This window comes from Pseudophryne corroboree, chromosome 10 (assembly GCF_028390025.1).
Source record: "Pseudophryne corroboree isolate aPseCor3 chromosome 10, aPseCor3.hap2, whole genome shotgun sequence".
NCBI classification, from domain to species: Eukaryota; Metazoa; Chordata; class Amphibia; order Anura; family Myobatrachidae; genus Pseudophryne; species Pseudophryne corroboree.
Window position 1 is genome coordinate 31621931 of NC_086453.1, and position 19257 is coordinate 31641187.

Consider the following 19257-nt stretch of genomic DNA (forward strand, 5'->3'; position numbering starts at 1 on the left):
ACAAGGAGCTGCGTCCTGACCCTACTACACTGGGAGACAAGGAGCAGCGTCCTGACCCTACTACACTGGGAGACAAGGAGCTGCGTCCTGACCCACCTACACCGGGAGACAAGGAGCTGCGTCCTGACCCTACTACACTGGGAGACAAGGAGCTGCGTCCTGACCTGCCTACACTGGGAGGCAAGGAGCTGCGTCCTGACCCTACTACACTGGGAGACAAGGAGCTGTGTCCTGATCCGCCTACACTGGGAGACAAGGAGCTGCGTCCTGACCCGCCTACACTGGGAGACAAGGAGCTGCGTCCTGATCCGCCTACACTGGGAGACAAGGAGCTGCGTCCTGACCCCCCTACACTGGGAGACAAGGAGCTGTATCCTGACCCGCCTACACTGGGAGACAAGGAGCTGCATCCTGACCTGCCTACACTGGGAGACAAGGAGCTGCGTCCTGACCCTACTACACTGGGAGACAAGGAGCTGTGTTCTGACCCGCCTACACTGGGAGACAAGGAGCTGCGTCCTGACCCGCCTACACTGGGAGACAAGGAGCTGCGTCCTGACCCACCTACACTGGGAGACAAGGAGCTGCATCCTGACCCGCCTACACTGAGGGACAAGGAGCTGCATCCTGACCCACCTACACTGGGAGACAAGGAGCTGCGTCCTGACCCACCTACACTGGGAGACAAGGAGCTGCGTCCTGACCCACCTACACTGGGAGACACGGAGCTGCATCCTGACCCGCCTACACTGGGAGACAAGGAGCTGCGTCCTGACCCGCCTACACTGGGAGGCAAGGAGCTGCGTCCTGACCCACCTACACTGGGAGACAAGGAGCTGCGTCCTGACCTGCCTACACTGGGAGGCAAGGAGCTGCGTCCTGACCCACCTACACTGGGAGACAAGTAGCTGCATCCTGACCCGCCTACACTGGGAGACAAGGAGCTGCATCCTGACCCGCCTACACTGGGAGACAAGGAGCTGCATCCTGACCATCTACACTGGGAGACAAGGGGCTGCGTCCTGACCCGCCTACTCTGTGAGATAAGGAGCTGCGTCCTGACCCGCCTACACTGGGAGGCAAGGAACTGCGTCCTGACCCACCTACACTGGGAGACAAGGAGCTGCGTCCTGACCCGCCTACACTGGGAGACAAGGAGCTGCGTCCTGACCCTACTACACTGGGAGACAAGGAGCTGCGTCCTGACCCTACTACACTGGGAGACAAGGAGCTGCGTCCTGACCCTACTACACTGGGAGACAAGGAGCTGCGTCCTGACCCGCCTACACTGGGAGACAAGGAGCTGCGTCCTGACCCGCCTACACTGGGAGACAAGGAGCTGCGTCCTGACCCGCCTACTCTGTGAGACAAGGAGCTGCGTCCTGACCCTACTACACTGGGAGACAAGGAGCTGCATCCTGACCAGCCTACACTGGGAGACAAGGAGCTGCGTCCTGACCCGCCTACACTGGGAGACAAGGAGCTGCGTCCTGACCCGCCTACACTGGGAGACAAGGAGCTGCGTCCTGACCCGCCTACACTGGGAGACAAGGAGCTGCGTCCTGACCCGCCTACACTGGGAGACAAGGAGATGCGTCCTGACCCGCCTACACTGGGAGACAAGGAGCTGCATCCTGACCGTCTACACTGGGAGACAAGGGGCTGCGTCCTGACCCGCCTACTCTGTGAGACAAGGAGCTGCGTCCTGACCCGCCTACACTGGGAGGCAAGGAACTGCGTCCTGACCCACCTACACTGGGAGACAAGGAGCTGCGTCCTGACCCGCCTACACTGGGAGACAAGGAGCTGCGTCCTGACCCTACTACACTGGGAGACAAGGAGCTGCGTCCTGACCCTACTACACTGGGAGACAAGGAGCTGCGTCCTGACCCTACTACACTGGGAGACAAGGAGCTGCGTCCTGACCCGCCTACACTGGGAGACAAGGAGCTGCGTCCTGACCCGCCTACACTGGGAGACAAGGAGCTGCGTCCTGACCCGCCTACTCTGTGAGACAAGGAGCTGCGTCCTGACCCTACTACACTGGGAGACAAGGAGCTGCATCCTGACCAGCCTACACTGGGAGACAAGGAGCTGCGTCCTGACCCGCCTACACTGGGAGACAAGGAGCTGCGTCCTGACCCGCCTACACTGGGAGACAAGGAGCTGCGTCCTGACCCGCCTACACTGGGAGACAAGGAGCTGCGTCCTGACCCGCCTACACTGGGAGACAAGGAGCTGCGTCCTGACCCACCTACACTGGGAGACAAGGAGCTGCGTCCTGACCCGCCTACACTGGGAGACAAGGAGCTGCGTCCTGACCCGCCTACACTGGGAGACAAGGGGCTGCGTCCTGACCCGCCTACTCTGTGAGACAAGGAGCTGCGTCCTGACCCGCCTACACTGGGAGGCAAGGAACTGCGTCCTGACCCACCTACACTGGGAGACAAGGAGCTGCGTCCTGACCCACCTACACTGGGAGACAAGGAGCTGCGTCCTGACCCACCTACACTGGGAGACAAGGAGCTGCGTCTTGACCCTACTACACTGGGAGACAAGGAGCTGCGTCCTGACCCTACTACACTGGGAGACAAGGAGCTGCGTCCTGACCCTACTACACTGGGAGACAAGGAGCTGCGTCCTGACCCTACTACACTGGGAGACAAGGAGCTGCATCCTGACCCGCCTACACTGGGAGACAAGGAGCTGCGTCCAGACCCGCCTACACTGGGAGACAAGGAGCTGCGTCCTGACCCTACTACACTGGGAGACAAGGAGCTGTGTCCTGACCCTACTACACTGGGAGACAAGGAGCTGCGTCCTGACCCGCCTACACTGGGAGACAAGGAGCTGCGTCTTGACCCTACTACACTGGGAGACAAGGATCTGCGTCCTGACCCTACTACACTGGGAGACAAGGAGCTGCGTCCTGACCCGCCTACACTGGGAGACAAGGAGCTGCGTCCTGACCCTACTACACTGGGAGACAAGGAGCTGTGTCCTGACCCTACTACACTGGGAGACAAGGAGCTGCGTCCTGACCTGCCTACACTGGGAGACAAGGAGCTGCGTCTTGACCCTACTACACTGGGAGACAAGGATCTGCGTCCTGACCCGCCTACACTGGGAGACAAGGAGCTGCGTCCTGACCCGCCTACACTGGGAGACAAGGAGCTGCGTCCTGACCCGCCTACTCTGTGAGACAAGGAGCTGCGTCCTGACCCTACTACACTGGGAGACAAGGAGCTGTGTCCTGACCCTACTACACTGGGAGACAAGGAGCTGCGTCCTGACCCACCTACACTGGGAGACAAGGAGCTGCGTCCTGACCCGCCTACACTGGGAGACAAGGAGCTGCGTCTTGACCCTACTACACTGGGAGACAAGGAGCTGCGTCCTGACCCTACTACACTGGGAGACAAGGAGCTGCGTCCTTACCCTACTACACTGGGAAACAAGGAGCTGCGTCCTGACCCTACTACACTGGGAGACAAGGAGCTGCGTCCTGACCCGCCTACACTGGGAGACAAGGAGCTGCGTCCTGACCCGCCTACACTGGGAGACAAGGAGCTGCGTCCTGACCCGCCTACTCTGTGATACAAGGAGCTGCGTCCTGACCCTACTACACTGGGAGACAAGGAGCTGTGTCCTGACCCTACTACACTGGGAGACAAGGAGCTGCATCCTGACCAGCCTACACTGGGAGACAAGGAGCTGCGTCCTGACCTGCCTACACTGGGAGACAAGGAGCTGCGTCCTGACCCTTCTGCACTGGGAGACAAGGAGCTGCGTCCTGACCCTACTACACTGGGAGACAAGGAGCTGCGTCCTGACCCTACTACACTGGGAGACAAGGAGCTGCGTCCTGACCCACCTACACTGGGAGACAAGGAGCTGCGTCCTGACCCGCCTACACTTGGAGACAAGGAGCTGCGTCCTGACCCGCCTACACTGGGAGACAAGGAGCTGCGTCCTGACCCGCCTACTCTGTGAGACAAGGAGCTGCGTCCTGACCCTACTACACTGGGAGACAAGGAGCTGTGTCCTGACCCTACTACACTGGGAGACAAGGAGCTGCGTCCTGACCAGCCTACACTGGGAGACAAGGAGCTGCGTCCTGACCTGCCTACACTGGGAGACAAGGAGCTGCGTCCTGACCCTACTACACTGGGAGACAAGGAGCTGCGTCCTAACCCGCCTACACTGGGAGACAAGGAGCTGCATCCTGACCCGCCTACACTGGGAGACAAGGAGCTGCGTCCTGACCCACCTACACTGGGAAACAAGGAGCTGCGTCCTGACCCGCCTACACTGGGAGACAAGGAGCTGCGTCCTGACCAGCCTACACTGGGAGACAAGGAGCTGCGTCCTGACCCGCCTACACTGGGAGACAAGGAGCTGCGTCCTGACCCGCCTACACTGGGAGACAAGGAGCTGCGTCCTGACCCGCCTACACTGGGAGACAAGGAGCTGCGTCCTGACCCGCCTACACTGGGAGACAAGGAGCTGCGTCCTGACCCGCCTACACTGAGAGACAAGGAGCTGCGTCCTGACCCGCCTACACTGAGAGACAAGGAGCTGCGTCCTGACCCGCCTACACTGAGAGACAAGGAGCTGCGTCCTGACCCGCCTACACTGAGAGGCAAGGAGCTGCGTCCTGACCCGCCTACACTGAGAGACAAGGAGCTGCGTCCTGACCCGCCTACACTGGGAGACAAGGAGCTGCGTCCTGACCCGCCTACACTGAGAGACAAGGAGCTGCGTCCTGACCAGCCTACACTGAGAGACAAGGAGCTGCGTCCTGACCCGCCTACACTGAGAGACAAGGAGCTGCGTCCTGACCCGCCTACACTGAGAGACAAGGAGCTGCGTCCTGACCCGCCTACACTGGGAGACAAGGAGCTGCGTCCTGACCCGCCTACACTGAGAGACAAGGAGCTGCGTCCTGACCCGCCTACACTGAGAGACAAGGAGCTGCGTCCTGACCCGCCTACACTGGGAGACAAGGAGCTGCGTCCTGACCCGCCTACACTGAGAGACAAGGAGCTGCGTCCTGACCAGCCTACACTGAGAGACAAGGAGCTGCGTCCTGACCCGCCTACACTGGGAGACAAGGAGCTGCGTCCTGACCCGCCTACACTGAGAGACAAGGAGCTGCGTCCTGACCCGCCTACACTGAGAGACAAGGAGCTGCGTCCTGACCCGCCTACACTGAGAGACAAGGAGCTGCGTCCTGACCCGCCTACACTGAGAGACAAGGAGCTGCGTCCTGACCCGCCTACACTGAGAGACAAGGAGCTGCGTCCTGACCCGCCTACACTGGGAGACAAGGAGCTGCGTCCTGACCCGCCTACACTGGGAGACAAGGAGCTGCGTCTTGACCCGCCTACACTGAGAGACAAAGAGCTGCGTCCTGACCCGCCTACACTGGGAGACAAGGAGCTGCGTCCTGACCCGCCTGCACTGGGAGACAAGGAGCTGCGTCCTGACCCGCCTACACTGGGACACAAGGAGCTGCGTCCTGACCCTACTACACTGGGTGACAAGGAGCTGCGTCCTGACCCTACTACACTGGGAGACAAGGAGCTGCGTCCTGACCCGCCTACACTGGGAGACAAGGAGCTGCGTCCTGACCCGCCTACACTGGGAGACAAGGAGCTGCGTCCTGACCCTACTACACTGGGAGACAAGGAGCTGCGTCCTGACCCGCCTACACTGGGAGACAAGGAGCTGCATCCTGACCCACCTACACTGGGAGACAAGGAGCTGCATCCTGACCCGCCTACACTGGGAGACAAGGAGCTGCGTCCTGACCCGCCTACACTGGGAGACAAGGAGCTGCGTCCTGACCTGTCTACACTGGGAGACAAGGAGCTGCGTCCTGACCCACCTACACTGGGAGACAAGGAGCTGCATCCTGACCCGCCTACACTGGGAGACAAGGAGCTGCATCCTGACCCGCCTACACTGGGAGACAAGGAGCTGCGTCCTGACCCGCCTACACTGGGAGACAAGGAGCTGCGTCCTGACCCGCCTACACTGGGAGACAAGGTGCTGCGTCCTGACCCGCCTACACTGGGAGACAAGGAGCTGCGTCCTGACCCGCCTACACTGGGAGACAAGGAGCTGCATCCTGACCCGCCTACACTGGGAGACAAGGAGCTGCGTCCTGACCCGCCTACACTGGGAGACAAGGAGCTGCGTCCTGACCCGCCTACACTGGGAGACAAGGTGCTGCGTCCTGACCCGCCTACACTGGGAGACAAGGAGCTGCGTCCTGACCTGCCTACACTGGAAGACAAGGAGCTGCGTCCTGACCCGCCTACACTGGGAGACAAGGAGCTGCATCCTGACCCGCCTACACTGGGAGACAAGGAGCTGCGTCCTGACCCGCCTACACTGGGAGACAAGGAGCTGCGTCCTGACCCGCCTACACTGGGAGACAAGGAGCTGCGTCCTGACCCGCCTACACTGGGAGACAAGGAGCTGCGTCCTGATCCGCCTACACTGGGAGACAAGGAGCTGCGTCCTGACCCGCCTACACTGGGAGACAAGGAGCTGCGTCCTGATCCGCCTACACTGAGAGACAAGGAGCTGCGTCCTGACCCGCCTACACTGGGAGACAAGGAGCTGCGTCCTGACCCGCCTACACTGGGAGGCAAGGAACTGCGTCCTGACCCGCCTACACTGGGAGACAAGGTGCTGCGTCCTGACCCGCCTACACTGGGAGACAAGGAGCTGCGTCCTGACCTGCCTACACTGGGAGACATGGAGCTGCGTCCTGACCCTACTACACTGGGAGACAAGGAGCTGCGTCCTGACCCGCCTACACTGGGACACAAGGAGCTGCGTCCTGACCCGCCTACACTGGGACACAAGGAGCTGCCCCAGGCATTTGCTTGTTATCAGGTGCAGTTACCGATGTTACATAAATAAAAGGCTCACTTTGCTAGCTTTGCCTGGACAGCCTCCAACTCTCACTGAGTATCACTACAGCAGCTTTGTGGTGAGTTTAAAGACAGACTTTATTATCGGCACTGTGCTCCCAGTTATCTGTATCAACCAGAGGCGGAAATACCGCCAGTGCAAACAGTGCGTTGGACACATGCAGGAGGCATCTATATACTCCAGACGCCTCCTGCTGCTTTTGCACATTTTCAGGCCCTATTTTCCTCATTGTATAATTTCCATTTCCCTTTCTTCTTCTGCATAAGCAGGTAACGCACTGGTAATTGCTTTCCTAGCAAATGGTTTAAAAAGTTTATTTCATTGTTCTTCATACTCGAGTAACAGTTTTAGAAGGTTCTATGCAAAAACAACTGACAATAGCACATACAGAAATAAGAATGACAGAAGATATTACAGAATATAACATTCCAATCCCGGCCACTATACTCCAAGGTCTCAGCTGCCTACATAAGGTCTCAGATACCTACATACGGGGGTCATTCCGAGTTGATCGCTAGCTGACGATGTTCGCAGCGCAACGATCAGGCTAAAAATCAGCATTTCTGCGAATACGTATGCACCGCAATGCACATGCGCGACGTACGGGTACAAAGTCCTTTGTGGTTTTGCTCAGGTTCTAGCGACGTTTTCATTCGCACTGGCGGCCGCAGGAAGATTGACAGGAAGTGGGGGTTTCTGGGTGGCAACTGACCGTTTTCAGAGAGTGCTTAGAAAAATGAAGGCGTGCCAGGGAAAACACAGGCGTGGTTAGGCGAACGCAGGGTGGGTGTGTGACGTCAAAAGCCAGCCCTCCAACGTTAGAATCAACGCACACGAAGAGTAACTACAGGGCTGGTCTTGTTCTGCACAAAATGTTTTTGCAGGCGCTCGGCTGCACAAGCTTTCACACTTCTGCAAAGCGAAAATACACTCCCCGGTGGGCGACGACTATGCTTTTGCACGGCTGCTAAAAACTGCTAGCGAGCGAACAACTCGGAAGGACCCCCCATGGTCTCAGCTTCCTACATTAGATCTCAGCCGCCTATATAAGGTCTCAGCCACCTACATAAGGTCTCAGCCACCTATATAAAGTCTCAGCCGCCTACATAAGGTCTCAGCCGCCTACATAAGGTCTCAGCCACCTACATAAGGTCTCAGCCGCCTATATAAAGTCTCAGCCGCCTACATAAGGTCTCAGCCGCCTACATAAGGTCTCAGCCGCCGACATAAGGTCTCAGCTACCTAGATAAGGTCTCAGCTGCCTACGTATGGTCTCAGCTGCCTATGTATGGTCTCAGTTGCCTACATAAGGTCTCAGCTGCCTACATAAGGTCTCAGCCGCCTACATAAGGTCTCAGCCACCTACATAATGTCTCAGCCGCCTACATAAGGTCTCAGCCGCCTACATAAGGTCTCAGCCACCTACATAAGGTCTCAACCACCTACATAAGGTCTCAGCTGCCTACATAAGGTCTCAGCCACCTACATAAGGTCTCAGCTGCCTACATAAGGTCTCAGCAGCCTACATAAGGTCTCAGCTGCCCACATAAGATCTCAGCATGATCAAACATTTCATTGGGAACATCAGTTATGAAGGTGTAACATCACAGTCCCTTTAGTATAAGTGCAAAGATCCCCTTAAACTTCATAGCCACCAATCAGAATCCATTCTGTTTCCGAGTACATCCATACTGATCGCAGAGAAAGCAGCCTCATATATCCCAGATAACAAGCAGTAACCCAGCAATGATATGGTAGTGCCCATATATTGAAACATAGAATTTGACGGCAGATAAGAACCACTTGGCCCATCTAGTCTGCCCCCCTTCTTTTTTTTTTTTTTTACAATATTTGTATCTCAAACCTTATTTGATCCTTATTTCTTTGGATGGTTTCCGGATGAAAGGGTCGACAGTGAAAAAGTCCACAAGCAATGGCTCAACACCAATGATCAATATGGTCAAAAGTTCAACATGAGTTTTTTCTATTTTTTCACCTTTTCATACTTTACAACCCACATGGACTACGACTGGGAATAGTAACCTTGCCTGAAGCATGGTAAGTGAAGTGAGCCATGCGACGGAACACCGTGCTAATTGGGGTCCAAGCGCTGGAAGAGACATTTTGACACTAAAAAAACATTAAAAAAACCTCATGTCAACCTTTTCATGTGTTGGCAATTTCCATGTCGACCTATCGACATTGTTGACCTTTTGCCCATGTCGTCCTTGGGCAAGTGGGCCATTTCATGTCAACCTAGACATTGTCCACCTTCTGACATTGGTGGTCATTCCGAGTTGATCGCTCGCTAGCTGTTTTTAGCAGCCGTGCAAACGCTATGCCGCCGCCCTCTGGGAGTGTATCTTAGCTTAGCAGAAGTGCGAATGAAAGGATCGCAGAGCGGCTACAAAAATAAATTGTGCAGTGTCAGAGTAGCTCCAGACCTACTCAGCGCTTGCGATCACTTCAGTTCCTGTTTTGACGTCACGAACACACCCTGCGTTCGCCCAGCCACGCCTGCGTTTTCCCTGGCATGCCTGCGTTTTTTCGAACACTCCCTGAAAATGGTCAGTTGACACCCAGAAACGCCCACTTCCTGTCAATCACTCTGCGGCCACCAGTGCGACTGAGATGCATCGCTAGACCCTGTGCAAAACTACATCGGCCGTTGTAAAGGTACGATGCGTGCGCGCATTGCGCTGCAAACGCATGCGCAGAGGTGCCGTTGTTTTGCCTCATTGAATGCAGCTAGCGATCAACTCGGAATGACCCCCATTAACCCATAACCAAATTCCATTTAGGAAAGGCAAACCTTGTTCTCATTCGGTGATTGCTCGTTGAATGTCTGTGTGCCTGTCCTGGGGGCCAGAGTGTATTTGGTGATAGACAGAATCCTAAATAGCATCTCTCTGACCTACCAGTAGTCTCTGATATGCCTTTATTCCATTAATGATATAAACCCTTGTTCATTGCTTACCCTACAGAATGTGGCATATTATAATTTACAGTTCCTAAATTCCTATAGAATTCTATTCCCTGATAAGCATTTTCATAAACCAAAAGCAGAATTAGGTCGGTGAAGATATAGAGGCTGATTCAGGGTCACACGCACATTGGCTGCATTGAGTGCTCGGAAAGTGGATCGCCGCCTGCGTTCCCAGTAGAATTCACCTATGTGGCCACATCTCCCCTATAAACTTGCTTATGATAGTAGTCCTCAACAATATCTGCACCAGCCAAATCCTTGATGCAGGATCAGATTAGAACTCTGAACTCATAGGCAAACGCAGGGGGGGTTTCTGGTTGTCCAGAAACCCCTCTTCCCCTGGCAAGTGGCAAATTATGACAATAGTAATGGTATATAACACAATTACTAGTAGTGATGAGCGGATTCGGTTTTACTCGGTTCTTAAAACGGCATCTTATTGGCTATCCAAAACACGTGAGCCAATAAGATGCCGTTTTGAGAACCGAGTAAAACCGAATCCGCTCATCACTAATTACTAGAGCTGCCGTGTGGTTCTGAGCCCTCATTCAGTGCACTGGACCAAAGAGTAGCTACCAGAAAGAAGAGACATGAGCCTTACCATGAGGTGGGAGAATGTGTACTTAGAAAGTGCAGTACTAGCTCCATAATGTTTGTGCCTTTATTACAGTATGTTTAACCTTTTCCTAACCACTTATATTATTTAGATAATTTAAATATGTTTATTACAGCCTATACTATAGATCATCTATAATGTTCCACAGAGTGGGATATTTGGAGATTGCATTTGGAAACCCCCCTTTATAAATCCTGCGTTTGCCACTGGAACTGCCCCTAGTTGCTTAACGTTTCATATGCTCAACTATACAGCAGGCACGGTGCAAAAGGATCGCAAGTTCTGCGCACAAAACGGATTTGTGTGCAATTCTCAATCTGCCCTATAGTGTGACAGTAAAATATTGCTCTTTGTCTTTATACCAAGGTCTATTTTCCATTTGTCCTTTTTGAGAAGAATGGCAAAGGGCTCTCAGGGCATGCAGAGGTTCTGCACACACAGGGGGAGATTTATCAAGTCTTGGAGGGAAATAATGTGGAGTAGTTGCCCAAAGCAACCAATCTGCTATCATTTATGTTGCACGGTCCTGTAAATGACAGTTATATGCTGATTGGTTGTTTTGGGCAAATACTCCCCTTTATCTCTCTCCAAAGCTTGATACAGCTTCCCAACATTGATTCTTAATCCATATTTAAGAGATAAGAACATGCGCCCCTATGCAGCATTCATCACAGAATATAAGGTGGTGCTGGCCCCTTGTGGCCATAAAATATAATAGTAATAATTAACCCATACTTGTCTACTCTCCCTGAATGACTGGGAGGCTTCCCAAAATTTAGTGGCACTCCCGGCTGCCTAGAAGACGGGCCAGTCCCACTTCCAAGTGTCTGTAATTGCAGGACTGTCTAGCTGGAGTTTTCAGGGAACAATGATGCAAACACGTCACCAGGCTCCCCACTCTGCCCACTTCTGCTGCAGCAGGACCCCCCTCAGGACTGCCCCCTTCTAGACAGGGCAGCCCATAGGTACAAATACTGTTTTGTTTTTATTTGATAGATGGAACAAAGTCTCACTGTAGAATATAATTGGGCTTTATGGAATGTTGATATATTGAATGTACAATATATCCAGCCCTTGGAGAATGGGGAGAAAAAAGTGGATTTTAGGTTATGTCAGAGTTATTATTATTATTATTATTATTATTATTATTATTATTATTATTAGTATAATGTTATTTGTATGATTTAAATCTCAGCAGGTAACTATTTGGTTAAAAATTGTATTATGCTGGAAGTGAAGTTTGCATTCCGTGAATTACAGCAGAATCCTGATTTCCGAATCAACGCTGACCTCTAGTGTGCAACGTGGGAACTGCATCCCTAAGCTGTGCCTGAGTTTATAGACTGCATAACAAATCAAGCAAATACAGACATACATGAGAACCGTAGGCCTGATTCACGTCCTGTCGCTATAATGTTATTGTCGCAATGAACCGACGGTCGAAACATTGCACATGTGCAGTATGGATCCTGCATCGTGGGACCTAATAAGGATGCAGGCATCAATTGATTGTCAGTCTGCAGCTGTGTGTAGGCGGCGATGGCCTCCGTTTCCCAAAATGTAGGCACTTCGGCCCAGATTTATCAAGCCTTGGAGAGTGATAAATAGCGCGGTGTTAAAGTACCAACCAATCAGTTCCTAACTGCCATGTTACAGGCTGGGTTTGAAAAATAACAGGTAGGAGCTGATTGGCTGGCACTTTATCACTGTGCAATTTATCTCTCTCCAAGGCTTGATAAATCTGGGTCGTCACCTGCATTTTGCGGGGGTGCAGAGGCCATTTATTTATTTATTAACAGTTTCTTATATAGTGCAGCAAATTCCGTTGCGCTTTACAATTGGACACAATGATACAACAAAACTGGGTAATAAACAGTCATAGAGGTAGGAAGGCCCTGCTCGCAAGCTTACAATCTATAGGGAAATAAGCATTGATACACAAGGATAGGTGCTGTCTATTGCAGAGTTGCCCACCGGACTGCAAAGGTTCTAGGTGGGCTGCATGATATCACATCACTGCAATGATGAACCAGGGTCAGAAAGAAGGGAAAGTGAAGAAAGAGAAAATATGTGGAGGATATGTGTGGACTGTGCAGTGGGGATGTAATTGGATAGGAAAGCTTATGAAGGTTGAGTGAGCGGTTCTGGAATTTGATATGCTTGCCTGAAGAGGTGAGTTTTCAGGGAACGTTTGAAGGTTTGGAGACTGGGGGAGAGTCTTATTGTACGTGGTAGGGCATTCCACAGAGTGGGTGCAGCCCCAAGGAAGTCCTGCAATCGTGAGTGGGAGCGAGTAATGAGTGTGGGTGAGAAACATAGATCTTGTGAAGATCGGTGCGGTAGGGTTGGGAGATATTTTGAGATAAGCGAAGTGATGTACGTTGGTGTAGTTTGGTTAATGGCCTTGTGTGTGAGTAAAAGTATTTTATATTGAATGTGGTAGAATACAGGTAACCAATGGAGGGACTGACAGAGTGGATCTGCATACGATGAACGTCTAGTGAGGAAGATTAGCCTCGCTGCTGCATTCAGAATGGATTGTAGTGGTGAGAGTCTTGTTTTGGGAAGACCAGTCACGAGACTATTACAATAATCAATGCGGGAGATATTGGCCCTCATTCCGAGTTGTTCGCTCGCTAGCTGCTTTTAGCAGCAGTGCAAACGCTAAGCCGCCGCCCTCTGGGAGTGTATCTTAGCTTAGTAGAAGTGCGACCGAAAGGATTTCAGCGCTGCTACAAAAAAAATTGTGCAGTTTCAGAGTAGCTCGAGACTTACTCCTAGCTAGCGATCACTTCAGACTGTTTAGTTCCTGTTTTGACGTCACAAACACGCCCTGTGTTCGGCCAGCCACGCCTCCGTTTCCCCAGCCACGCCTGCGTTTTTATCTGACACGCCTGCGTTTTTTCTTACACTCCCCGAAAACGGTCTGTTACCACCCATAAACACCCACTTCCTGTCAATTACTCTGCGGCGAGCAGTGCGACTGAAAAGCGTAGCTAGACCTTGTGTGAAACTACGTCGGCTTTTGTGAAAGTACGACGCGCGTGCGCAGTGCGCACCATACGCATGCGCAGAAATGCCGATTTTTTTTTTTGCCTGATCACTGCGCTGCGAACAACGTCAGCTAGCGATCAACTCGGAATGACCCCCAATGAGAGCATGGATTAGAGTTTTTGCTGTGTCTTGTGTAAGATATAATCGTATTTTGGATATGGTTTTTAGATGTGTGTAACATGATCTTGAGACAGATTGAATGTGGGGAACAAAGGACAGTTCTGAGTCAAGTATGACACCTAGGCAGTGAGCTTGTGGTGTAGGATTGATTGTAGAGTTCTCAACAGTGACAGAGATATCAGGTTGGTAACTGCTATTGGCCGGTGGAAATATATGGTGTCCATCTTCCAGCGGAGGTTTCCTGGCCTCAGCGACAGAGCTGCAGCGGCTGGTCTGTGTGACCTCATGGTGACGCAGGTCATCCAATGCTATATCTCAGATCACACAGATGTACACCAGGGAAGGGCTTTATAATGGCATTTGCATAAAGACCGCCAAGAGGTGCAAATACGGGTGCGGCTCCGTCTGACTCAGAATCAGACCCAATTTCCCTCTTCTCATTGTGGATATTTTGGTTGTCCCAGCCACCACTACATCCCACCAAAGGTTAATGGCAGGTTTATGCTAGACATTAAACAGATTTCTGTATTTCTCTTTTGCAGGCATGACATGTCAAGCTCGAAGCTCCTATGTGGAGAGAGAGGTCCTCTGGGGCCAGCGTTTCATGCCGGTCCTCACGCTGGAAGAAGGCTTCTATGAAGTAGACTATGATACGTTTCACAACACTGACGAGACGCCAACCCCCACATGCAGCGCCAAGGAGCTTGCTGAACTCACTGCCAAGGGCGAGGCCTTGCAACTCATGTCCGCCAACAGCAAGGGCAACCAGACGGTAGACAGTGACCTCCAGGATGGCTCAGAGGTAGAGGAGGCACCTGTACTTTCCAACGGGGACATTAGTAAAATACAGCTGGATGGTTGTGAGTGAACGGAAGGAACATTATGGCAGATCTGTAAAAGAAATACTTGGAATATTTGCCAGCAATATACGACTGCTGCCTCTTCCAGAACGCTGACGTGGCTGGTGTCTCCCGGAGATATAGTAATGACGTCAGCCAAACCAAGTCATTAATCTGTACTTGTCTTCTAAGCACAGGGGAAACAGCCATACGTAGGTGGTACCACTATTCATGGGACTCCTGTGCCTCGTGCCTCGACGATGTCACCAGATTCTAGTTCATTGCTGAATATAATATGTTCATTACACAAAGTTGCTGCTTTGAGTTTGCGCAGGCAAAAAGTGGACTGTAAGGAGTGAGAACGTGCCGTCCAGGCACCCCAAATCTGTTCTCCTGTGTCAGAGGACTTCCCTTGTCACCTGGGACATAACCGTTTGCACCACCATTGCAGAGCCACTACCTGTCACTGTTCTGTGCTTTATTTCCAGCTGTGCATATTCTTCTAAAATATCATTATATGTGACTGATTTCAGACTGGGCTAAGGACCGTATTAAGAGACGCTAAGGACCGCCCAGCACAGCGCAAGGCCGCCCAGCATGTGTAGTCCCGCCTCACGGCGTATCCACAATTAGACACATCGGAACTAAGGTTAACCCCTGACAGCGCAGCCCGGCTGCACTGTTAGGTTGTTGGACGACATTTTTTTTAAATCAGAGCGGCTGTGTGTGTGATGTCACGCAGCCGCCCTGAAAACAGTCCGGGCCTGCCCCCGTTCAGAAAGCCCTGCCCCCTCCACGCCACACCGCCGCCCCATGAACGCCCGCCACTGTTATTCACATTGCAGTCGCATCCATCGGTATGAGACCGCACTGTGTGGGGTCAGGCAGCTGTGATGCGGCAAAAGCGCAGTTTGCTGCGGGACGCATCAGCAGCTAGGTCTGAATGACCCTCTGAGAAGGGATTTGTCCGGCTCCCACCTGCAAGCACTGGTTTCCAATCTAAGGTTCCTCAGTTAGAGCTCCATACAGGTCTTCTTCCCACCAATAATACATACAGTCCTCACTCTCACGTAGAAGATAAGTCATACATGACAAAGCAGTGTGTTACATCTACTTATATTAATAGGGTTGGGAGGAGGTTACACTTTGATGTAAGGGTTACACATTTCCAATGTGTGGATCATAAGAGGCACTTTTACATTGTGGAGGCACCAATAACAGAAGGGAAGTGCACACCTTGCTTGAGGTCTGGTTGGCAGACCCAGCCAGATGCTTCATACATCTACACTTTGGTCTCCAAGTGGTTCTTTTACAATGGACAGGGGTCCCCTAGACCTCTGCCGATTATATCAACAGAATGGGTAAGGTAAGCGAATACACAATTCATAAATAGAGTTTAGATAAACTGGAGACTCTTCAAAACCCCCATTTACTACTTTATACGGACCCCATTATACTGTGACCAGTGGGGAACCCCACTCCTGGTGCCTCAATCTAGTAAATCATAGCAGCCCCCGCAGTCCAGTGGTGTTGGGAAGAGACCCAGCATTTTTTTTTCGGCATGCAGTTGATCATCTCCAAGAGGTATTGTCCAACAACCACCACCTTATGCTCAGTGTCGGACTGGGGCATGAAGGGCCCACCGGGATAATGAAGTTATAGGGGCCCATACTTAGGGGTGTGGTCAGCCTACAAAGGGGGTGTGGCCAGCCTCCACAGAGGCTTGAAATACACAATAGTTTAGTGCAGTGTAATGCAACATATCTACCATGTATAATAAAAGTGCACAGTCTGGAACCTGATCCCTAGAGGAAGGAGTGGGCCCTCAGGCAGTGGGGCCTACCGATGGTTTCCCTGGTACCCCTGTGGGCCAGTCCGACCCTGCTTATGCTCACTCCCCTCCATCACAGGCAGTATATGTGCACTTACCTGCCCGGGGCTGCTGTTCACCTCATTACTTCTAGCCCTAGTGCTGGATGAGGATCTAGGGATGGAGCAAGCTCCCTTTTTGCAATTCCCCTTACTATCCACCCCCTCTCCACCACCATCATTATTTTTCCATGAAAAACGAGCACGCTCTTGTGTCTACTCCATACTTCATCAGGACTGACCTCACTCCACCCCTCTGCCGGTGCCAAGTGCTGCTTTACACACCCATGTGCCCTATACCAGGCTTAAAGCTGTGTTTACCCCTTGAAGTGGCATACCGATCGTCGGGATCCCGGCGGTCACAATACAGACGCCGGGATCTTGACGGGGGCACCCTACCACCGCCGGTATATAGGCGGGGTAGATGATTCCTCCTCTATGGGTGTCCACGGCACTCATATAGAGAGAATAGAACCTGTGGAAAGCGAAGCGAGTCTGCAAGGGGCTTAGTTGTGCTTGCCCCCCACCTACCAGCATTCCACTGCGCGGGATGGCGATGTTGGTATACTGACATTCCCGTACGGCGGTCAAGCATACCGAACACGAAGTGGCATGTCACTGAATGTGTGTGTTGGCAATGGGAGGGACTTGGTTGGGTACAAATTCCCTGCAGTTTGCATCCCAACGGTTAGAATTCCGATAGCGGTATCCTGACAGTAAAAATCCCGACAGCGGGGCAGATGTATTAAGCCTGGTGACGTGAAAAAGTAGGAAGGTGATAGCGCACCAGCCAATCAGCTCCTGTCATTTTTCAAACCCAGCCTGTAATATGGAAGTTAGGAGCCGATTGGCCGGTGCGTTATCACCTTCCACTTTATCACTTCACCAGGTTTAATAAATCTGCCCCAGATGGTCTTATTCAGATGGATCGCAATTTTTCTCTGGCGTGATTCCGATGTCAGTATTCTGACTGGCGGGAGCCGGACCACATCCCACTTCTCTACTGGCTCACTTCTCCGCTCTTATCACTGCTTAGTAAATGTCCCCCTAACACTTCATTACATCCTGGCCCAGGTATGAAACTGCCCCAGGGAATCTCTATTATGTTTTAGCTACTAAAAGTCATCCTACTCTTTTCACGAAAGCACAAACCAGACACCTCCGGATTCACAGCATCACATCACCCTCAAATACTGATTGACAACATTAATTAGATGAGAATGAGCCAGATCCTGTGTCGCTCGTCCTGCGTCTTGTATCTGCAAGTTCATGCTAATGCAACAATAAAGCCTTTCCCTATGTACACCCATGCGTCCGAATGTGGAAGGACTGAGGACCGTAGTTCCATCTTGGTCATACTTACCTACTCTCCCGGAAGCTGCGGGAGGCTCCCGTTTTTTGGGGTAGCCCCCCGCACCCCCGGAAGAGTGGGCAGGTCTCCCGCATCCTGCTCGCACCCTAGTGATGCGAGCAGCATGGAGAGATAACCTCCCGCATTCGCGGGTCCGTCGGGTGGAGAAGGGGTTAAAATGACGCAAATCTCGTCATTTTAGCCCCGACCCCTTCCCGCGGACCCGCGAATCGCGGCATTTCTCGATGCGGGGGCGGGGCTTAGTGATGTCACAGCCCGCCCCCGAAGACACTGCAGCGTCTCCTCTCCGGGCTTCTCCCGGAGAGGAGAAATAAAATGTAGGTAAGTATGATCTTGGTGCGTCTTTAGACACGACCATCGGTTGCACCATCGAAACTTGCACCAGCGATAATGCAGCTGCAGTTTCTCCGTCTGTCCACCATCAGGGGAGGACTGCCGGGACTCCAGTTCTAGGCTCGGACCATGAGGGGGCCTGCATGGCAGCAGTGTGATTTGGAGCGCAACGTAGGCTGCCATAGAGGGACAGCAATGGCTGCATTTATAATTCGGAGCCGACTGCAAGCCTTTCAGAGCTTGTGGACTGGCAGCCAATCAGGAGCGGCTGTTGGAGCAGCTCACTGCCTGCCAAAGTTATATAATGAAAAGACTATGGCAGGATCAGCTGAACCAACGCCTTCCCTTCCCCTACATCAGAGATACAGCCTGTGCTGCCTCACTGGGAACCATTAGTTTAGCGCTGATTTGCAAACCAAGGTTTCTGCATAACCGCAGTAACAGAGTATAACCAAGTTGTGGGTGCAGATTGGAATTTCAACACAAGGTGGCAGTAGAGCACATGCTGGGTCTTTGGTAACCTTCATAAAGGGCAATGAGTGAACTAGGAATCATTATATGTTTTCTCCCATACGGTTCCTCTTCTTCACACCAGCCATTCTATCTCATCTATACTACACTGTGAATATAAATAAAATTGCTAAGCGCACATAAGTTGTCCATCCTATGTATGTTTGTGTCCAGGAGATCAAAATAAAGTTTAGTATATAATAGACACAAAACTGTGTGCAGTGCTTATTACAGGTGTGGCCAATGAGGGGAAGCGTTCACAAATGAATTGGAGTATTAAAATCTAATAATTTGTGAAAGTGCGGAATACTCTAGAAGTAGAGATCAGCGTTTCAAAGCGAGAGCAGAGATAAGCAATTTGCGTCGCTCCAGCTGTTCTGTGACTACAAGTATCAGCATGCCCTTCCAGCCAGAGGCTTTGTAGCTCCACAAAAAAGGTCACGGCTTGCCCAAGCCTGAAGATGAGGGAGAAACAGCAACTGTACTAAACACACGGGGTCTCCGGGAGAATGTACGTAAGTAAAATAAAAACCAATACCTCACAAAGAAAATCAATTTCTTTAAGCAATACTTCAATGTTCTAGCTATACAACAATTGGGGTAATTCAGA

The 19257-nt window shown here is 52.1% G+C and overlaps 1 protein-coding gene across 1 annotated transcript in view; it reads left to right on the forward strand.

The window, feature by feature from the left end:
• LOC134965880 (G protein-activated inward rectifier potassium channel 2-like) overlaps positions 1–18846 on the forward strand; it is a 214769-nt gene extending 195923 nt beyond the window's left edge. Inside the window, exon 4 of the mRNA XM_063942270.1 lies at positions 14267–18846. Within this exon, the coding sequence (XP_063798340.1) occupies positions 14267–14592 (326 nt within the window). The 3' untranslated portion in view covers positions 14593–18846. The remainder of the gene's footprint in view (positions 1–14266) is intronic.
• The last annotated feature ends 411 nt before the right edge of the window (positions 18847–19257 follow it).